Consider the following 7,840-nt stretch of genomic DNA (forward strand, 5'->3'; position numbering starts at 1 on the left):
TAATTATCATCATCATTGTTATTAGTATCACTGTTGTTGTTTTTTTGTCTTTTTTGTTATTATTATTGTTATTATTGTTAATACTATCGTTCTTGTTCTTGTTGCTACCGCTTCTGTTTCTGCGACTACTTCTACTGCTCCTGCTGCTGTTAGTGCTGCTACTACTGCAACTACTGCTGCTGCTACTGCTGCGGTTCCTGCAGGGGATGATAATGATGCTGTTTCTGCTGAGGATGACAATGATGATGATGACGATGCTTACTGCTGTTGTTTACTGCTACCTGTTACTGATAGTGTTGCTGCATTTGCTTTCTCACTTCATCATCATTCTGAACAGCACCTCCTCCTGACATGAACGTGGTTCATTTATTAGTTGTTGTCATGTTCAGTATGTTTTTGTGTTGTTTTTTTGGTGTTTTTTTGTTGTTGTTTGTTTGTTTTTTGTTGTTGTTTTTTGTTTGTTTGTTTCGTGTGTCTGTAATCCCCCATACCCCAGATCCAGGCTTTTGACACACATACGACAGACCTGGAGCAATCATGGTGAACAATTCTTCTGTGCGGCGCCCCTGTAACTCTTTACAGAGTTGAAGGGGAAGAAGAAGAAGATGATGATGAAGAAGAAGAAGTATGATGATGATGATGATGAAATGTGATGATGGGGAGGAGGAAGAAGAAGAGGATGAAGAAGAAATATGAGGATGATGATGATGATGATGATGATGAAGAAATCTGATGATGATAAGGAGGAGGAGGATATGATGATGTATGATGATGATGATGATGATGAAGAAATATGATGATGATGATGATAATGATGATGAATAGGAGGAGGAGGAGATGAGGAGGAGGAGGAGGAAGTAGAAGAAGAAGAAGTAGAAGAAGAAGAAGAAGAAGAAATATAATGATGATGATGATGATGATGAATGAATGAAGATACCCCAAAAGGGAGAAAGGAAAACAAATCTCTACTCTGGAATCGCTGTGTCCTGCAGGTCTGTACTACGGCATCACGATAGCCATCGTGTCCATCGCCACGGCCATGACGGTGTTCACGCTGAACATCCACCACAAGGGGGGCCGGGGCCGCGAGATGCCGGGCCTCGTCAAGAAGATCTTCTTCGGCTTCTTCGCCAAGGTGCTCTTCGTGCATCTGGACGTGGCCACTGGCGACGAGCAAGCCGCGCCGTCCAGGAAGGGCATGGTGAGGCGGGTTTACTTGTTGACTGGTTCTGAATTAAACAGTCTCGTATCGTTCAACAGTACACATGATTACAATGCAAACAAAGAAATGAACATCCACAAGCTTAACCCTTTCACCGCCAGTCAATTTAGAGTACAAAATTCCCTTGTGGTATAAACACAGAAAAGACAGTGGCTAAAAATAGCTGGGGATTCCCCCTGCGATGTATAGAAAATATGGCTTATCCTACCACCGAACATTAAGAGCAGTAGGTTCATGGATAACAGACCAATGAATGATCACCTTTCAGTGACATGGGTCCTCCACCACGCCTGTGCATAAATGCGAGCTTGGCGGTGAAAGGGTTAAGGCTTGTACTGTGCGCACACGATGCACTTTAACTAGACGTCTGATGAACCATATTTTTATCATTTGTATCAAATAAACAGTAAGTAAAGAAATAAAACAAATAAACACACAAATAAGTAAAACAATGCTAATCAATCAACACGAAATTAAATCTATCGTCACCAGAGGTATCGGCCTGATGAAAGAGAAAGAGAAAAACTGGTTTTAATGATTACAAATTATATGTGTGTGTTAGTAACAACTCACAACAACAGCGACAACTACTGTAAGAATAACATCAGGAACAAATGTAAGAACAACAAAAAGAAGAATGTGTACTGTCCAAAACGCTTGCTTCGTTCCCTGACCACTTGGTTCAAAGCACCGCCAGCTGACCTTAACTTAGCACGCTTTCATCAGTGACCCAGTCGTATCGACGTCCACATACCTAAAGTTAGGCATAATTATCTTGATACTTACTCTCGATCCTTCTTGCCCCAAAAAGGGGTCAAAAGATTAGGGTTTCTGTATTAATGTAGTTTCATACACACACACACACACACACATATATATATATATATACACATACATGTACATACATATATAAAAATATATATATATATATATATAGAGAGAGAGAGAGAGAGAGATGCATATATATATATATATATATATATATATATATATATATATATAAAGAGAGAGAAAGAGAGACATTAGTTACACAACACAAAACACAGTGCAGTGAAATGCAGCACAACCACAACACAAGCACCACAGCCCTCAGTCTTTTCACCCCAGACTGTAAATTCACCCCCACCCCACCCCACCACCCACCCCTGTGTCAAGTCGCCCCAAGCTGACTTGTCCCAGCCTTCCTGTTCATGCCCCCCCCTCCCCCCACACCGTCCACCCCCATCCCACAATGTCGTCCGCCGGCCGCTCTTTGGCCGATTGGCGGCAAGCTTCCTTCCTGCGTTTTGTGTCCAGTTGTCCTGTCAGCAGCCCTGGTTCAAGGCTGTTCATCACTAGGTCTTGATGGGGAGGCGAGCCGGTCGTATTTTCTAAAACTTCAGTTTCACACACTTTGCTGCTGTCGATCATCCACCCCTCAGGAGGAGTCACAAGATTGAATTTTCTTGATTATTGACTGGTAGGGTTGGGTTTCTTTGTTAGTTCTCTTCTTCTTCTTCTTCTGCGTTCGTGGGCTTCAACTCCCACGTTCACTCGTATATACGCGAGTGGGCTTTTTACTTGTATGACCGTTTTTACCCCGCCATGTAGGCAGCCATACTCCGTTTTCGGGGGTGTGCATGCTGGGTATGTTCTTGTTTCCATAACCCACCGAACGCTGACATGGATTACAGGATCTTTAACGTGCGTATTTGATCTTATGCTTGCATATACACACGAAGGGGGTTCAGGCACTGGCAGGTCTGCACATATGTTGACCTGGGAGATCGTAAAAATCTCCACCCTTTACCCACCAGGCGCCGTTACCGTGATTCGAACCCGAGACCCTCAGATCGAAAGTCCAACGCTTTAACCATTCGGCTATGGCGCCCGTCATTTTATTAGTTCAATATACAGGGTAAAACGTAAGCGTTACATTACAGTGTAGCGCATCAACAACGCGACAACACAAAACACAACAGCCCCAGACTCCAAATTCGGCCTGTGTCAGGTCGCCCCATGCTAATTTGCGCCAACGCTCATGTTCATGTCCACCATGGCCATTCGGCGGCCAGCTCCCCTCCCCTCGCCTCCCTTCCCCTTGTGTTCAATTATCTTGTCACCAGTCTACGATTCAAGGTTGTTCAAGACTGGGTCTTGATGAGAAGGCGTCCTGGTCTCATGTCCGTTCAACCCTGCCAATTGCTGTAGCGCCTTGCAGATCTGTGTGTGTTTTATCTTTGTTTTGTGTTTTCTGACTCTGACTGTCTCTGTCTCTGTCTGTCTGTCTGTCTCTCACTCTCTCTCAACAAAACGAAAACACTGTCAAGGAGTACGCACTTTATCTGCATAAAGCACTCAAAAGGAAATGTGTATATGTCACATAATGAAGACTGAATGTACGACTTCAACATTTTACAGTATCCAAGGAGCTATGGCCTACATGGATAAACCCCTTTCTCTCTCTCTCTCTCTCTCTCTCTCTCTCTCCCTCTGTCTGTCTGTCTGTCTGTCTGTCTGTCTATCTGTCTGTTTGAGTGTGTATCTGTCTGTCTGTCTGTCTGTCTGTGTGAGAGTGTCTATCTGTGTGTGTACACCACTAAAGCCCTGACCGGGGTCCCCCACCTTGTTACACATGTGTCAGCAGCCAGTGCCGCAGAACGACTACTACGCCCGCTACGAGGTGGACAAGATGCCGGAGAACGGGGGGCTCTCCCCACGCTTCACGCGCAAGTTCACCCCCGTGCCGGGCAGCGCGGGGGGCGGGGGCCACGGAGGCCACGGGGGCCACGGGAGCATGAGTGGTGGTGGTGGTGGTGGAGGTGGTGGAGGTGGAGGAGGTGGGGGAGGAGGGGGGGACAGCACGGAGCGGCAGTTCCTGCGCGTGCTGCAGAAGGTGTACCAGACTATCGAGAAGAACGAGATGCGGCTGGCGGAGCAGGACCGGCGCGAGACGATCCGGGAGGAGTGGCAGCAGCTGGCCCTCATCCTGGACCGCCTGCTGCTCGTCTGCTTCCTCATCGTCACCGCCTCCATCAGCCTGGCCCTCATCCTGCCCGGCTACTACAACCTCTTCAAGTTCGACCCCAACTACTAGGAGCTGGGCGCTGTGTCGGTCTGCCTGCCTGTCTACGTCTGTCTGTCTGCCAGGATACTTCCGACCCCAAACTACTAGGGGCTGGTCTGGGCACTGTGTCGGCCTGCCTGCCTGCCTGTCTGCCGGTCTGTTTGACTGTCTGTCGGTCTGTTTGACTGTCTGCCGGTCTGTTTGACTGTCTGCCTGCCTGCCTGCCTGCCAGGATACTTCTAGCTTCTTTGAGTACGACCCCAACTACAAGGCTGGGCGGTGTGTCTGCCTGCCTGTCTGCCTGTCTGACTGTCTGCCTGCCTGCCCAGGTGCTCAACCATTCAATTACGACCCCAACTACTAGACCGGGTGGCGTGTCTGTCTGCTGTTTTGTCTGCCAGCCTGCCCGGATACTTCCAACCTCATCGACTACGATCCCACCTACCTGGCCAGTCTGTCGGCCTGTCTGCTGGTTTGTCTGCCCGTCTGACCAGCCACTCCAGTTTCTTTGAGTACGACCCCGAGCTGCTCGGCTGGGTGGTGTGTCTTGTCTGCCTGCCTGCCTGCCTGCCTGCCAGTCTGTCTGCATGTGTGTCCAGCTGCCTGTGGAGTGGGATCAGGGAGGCAAGAAGGAGGCTACTGTTGCACACCACTTTGAGTACAACCCGAAACTTCTAGTCTGCCTGCCTGCCTGTGTGCCTGCCTGACTGCCCGTCTGTCTGTCTGTCTGTCTGTGTGACTGCCTGACTGCCCATCTGTCTGTCTGTCTGTGTGACTGCCTGCCTGCCCGTCTGTCTGTCTGTCTGTCTGTCTGTCTGTGTGACTGCCTGCCTGTGGAAAGGAATCTGAAGAGCAGGGATGGAGGAGACCACCATTGCTTCTGCTGCTGTTATGAACACCACAAACATACTCTGCCAGCAGAGTTGTGAATGGAGACATTTGTTTTTATATCTTCTCTCTCTCTCTCTCTCTCTCTCTCTTTTTTTCTTTGCCTGTCGATTTTCTACCAAGGTCCTTTTTTCCTTTGCCCTGCCGCCATCTTCCTATGTCCTAACCCTCCCTCTACCCCATCCCTCACTCATAGCAGGTTAGGATCTGCATTTTGAGTCGTGGTGATTGTCTCACTCTGATTCTGATCGTTGAGTTTTTGTTGTTTTGTTTGCTTGTTTTTTGTTTGTTTTTACTTCAGACATGTCACAGTAGAATGCAGGATTTAATTTAATTTCCAACGTTGATTTTTACCAAGTGTTGTTCGGACTTCAGACGTGTTTCTCTCTCTGCCACGCTTGCATGTGTCATTAGGGTCGAAGCGTTGTCGTGTTGTGACCACAAACCGCTGTGTGTGTGCGTGTGTGTGTGTGAGAGAGAGAGAGAGGGGGGGGGGGAGAGAGAGCTTTTGTGACCTGCCAGATGTATTTTCACTTCAGTATTGCTGTGTGATGTCAACAACTGACCGTGAACTTCCCACCTTACAGTCAGCCAGTGTTGCATACAGACTCACGAGAGTGACAAGTTCAACCTATGTGGTTGTACGACTTGGCCAAGTCACGGAATTGCTAAGTTCAGCCGAACTCTGTAGGAATTCCTGTAAGATGACCTCTGTTGATAGTGGACCGTATTCTGTAAGGTCATCTCTGTTGATAATGGACTGTATCCTGTAAGATGATCTCTGTTGATAATGGACTGTATCCTGTAAGATGACCTCTGTTGATAGTGGACCGTATTCTGTAAGGTCATCTCTGCTGATAGTGGACTGTATCCTGTAAGGTCATCACTGTTGATAGTGGACCGTATCCTGTAAGGTCATCTCTGTTGATAGTGGACCGTATCCTGTAAGGTCATCTCTGTTGATAGTGGACCCTATCCTGTAAGATGATCTCTGCTGATAGTGGACTGTATCCTGTAAGATGATCTCTGTTGATAGTGGACCGTATCCTGTAAGGTCATCTCTGTTGATAGTGGACCGTATTCTGTAAGGTCATCTCTGTTGATAGTGGACCGTATCCTGTAAGATGATCTCTGTTGATAGTGGACCGTATCCTGTAAGGTCATCTCTGTTGATAGTGGACCGTATCCTGTAAGGTCATCTCTGTTGATAGTGGGCCGTATCCTTTAAGATCAGACTCGGGACCATAGTGTTGATGTGGATGTCAGATGATTCCGAATTAAAGTCCTGGATGTGAACCTATGTCTTAGCGTCCATGACTGGGTTGCTGTTGCTAACCCCTGGGTGCCTGTGTCTCGCTGATTGTACTGTGTGCGTGTTCAGACTGACGACCCAAAACTACATTCACAGGAGGCGTGATGGGTGGGCTTTCTGGCATCCCGTAGGATCAGCATCACACTACGTGCTTTTCTGGGCAGCACGGAAATGCTAAGTTCAGCCGAGCCTGGATGAAGGTGGCAGAATGGTTGAGACGCTAATCTGCCAATACAGTGTCCGTGAGGGTCTGGGTTTGAATCCTGGTCTCGCCCTTTCTCCCGTGTTTTACTGGAAAATGTGGTTATTCGGGTGAGACGATAACTCTCTCCATACGAACGGCGAAAGAAACGACGTTAACAGCGTTCCACCCCAATTACCTACATCAAAATATTGCAAGCGGAAGGCTCTTATACTGAAGAGGTGAATGTTGACAAAGAATACCACAATTCTGACGACGGAAGCTAAAGGTTGGGTCATTCAGACACCCACTGGACATCTGATGGGTCTGTGTAGAGGAGAAGAGAGGACTGGCCGTACTGAGTGAGTTAAACCGAGGTCCCGTGTGTAGCACGCACTCGGTGCACTCATGGCAACGTAAATATTGTCCTCTGGAAAAATTCTGTGAAGGAATCCACTCTGATAGGTACACAAATGTGTACGCATGCTCTCAGAGCCTGACAAAGCGCGTTGGGTTGTGCTGCTGGTCAGACATCTGCCTAGCAGATGTGGGGTGGCGTATATGGAGTTGTCCGAAGAAAGAGCTCTGTGGAGTGCTAGAAGCTGTTCCCCGGTGCTGACTGGCCTGCTCTGACCAGACCCACCCAGCCGTCAGGATCTCGTACTGCTGGGGCACCTCGGATCTTTGTGAACCACGACCTCACCAAGGAGCGTGCAGAGGTCGCATGGATGGCCCGGAATTAAGAGACATAAGAAGATCAGTGACACATGGGTACACGATACAGTGCATTCAAATTTGCTACAACTTTCTCAGAAACATTTTTGGTGGGGTTTTGTGTGTGTGTGTGTGTTTTTGTGTGTGTGTTTTTTTGTGTGTTTTTTTGTTTTTTGGGGGTTTTTTTTGTTTGTTTGTTTTTGTTTTGTTTTGTTTGTTGTTGTTTTTTCAAAAATTGTTCTTGATTGATTGAGCTCCTCTAACATTGGTACATGATGATTTAGGATTGGTCTTTTTGTCTATTTGTTTTTGTGCTTTCTGGGTAATTTTTTTGTTATAATCTCTTTTTTTTCTTCTTTTTATATTTTTTTTCTTTTTTTTAGCTGATTGTACATCGTACGTTATTACCAAACTACTGTGCCAGAATGGAGCGGCTACGAACTGTACCTATCAGCGTACTGAAGTCATCATTCCAGA

At 47.2% G+C, this 7,840-nt stretch overlaps 1 protein-coding gene across 1 annotated transcript in view; it reads left to right on the forward strand.

Moving 5' to 3' along the window:
- LOC143279045 (neuronal acetylcholine receptor subunit alpha-10-like) overlaps positions 1–6,895 on the forward strand; it is a 236,674-nt gene extending 229,779 nt beyond the window's left edge. Inside the window, exons 8-10 of the mRNA XM_076583320.1 lie at positions 993–1,201; positions 3,846–3,951; positions 4,054–6,895. Coding sequence (XP_076439435.1) covers positions 993–1,201; positions 3,846–3,951; positions 4,054–4,298 — 560 coding nt within the window. The 3' untranslated portion in view covers positions 4,299–6,895. The remainder of the gene's footprint in view (positions 1–992; positions 1,202–3,845; positions 3,952–4,053) is intronic.
- The last annotated feature ends 945 nt before the right edge of the window (positions 6,896–7,840 follow it).

The sequence above is a fragment of the Babylonia areolata genome, chromosome 2 (assembly GCF_041734735.1).
Source record: "Babylonia areolata isolate BAREFJ2019XMU chromosome 2, ASM4173473v1, whole genome shotgun sequence".
Lineage (NCBI taxonomy): Eukaryota > Metazoa > Mollusca > Gastropoda > Neogastropoda > Buccinidae > Babylonia > Babylonia areolata.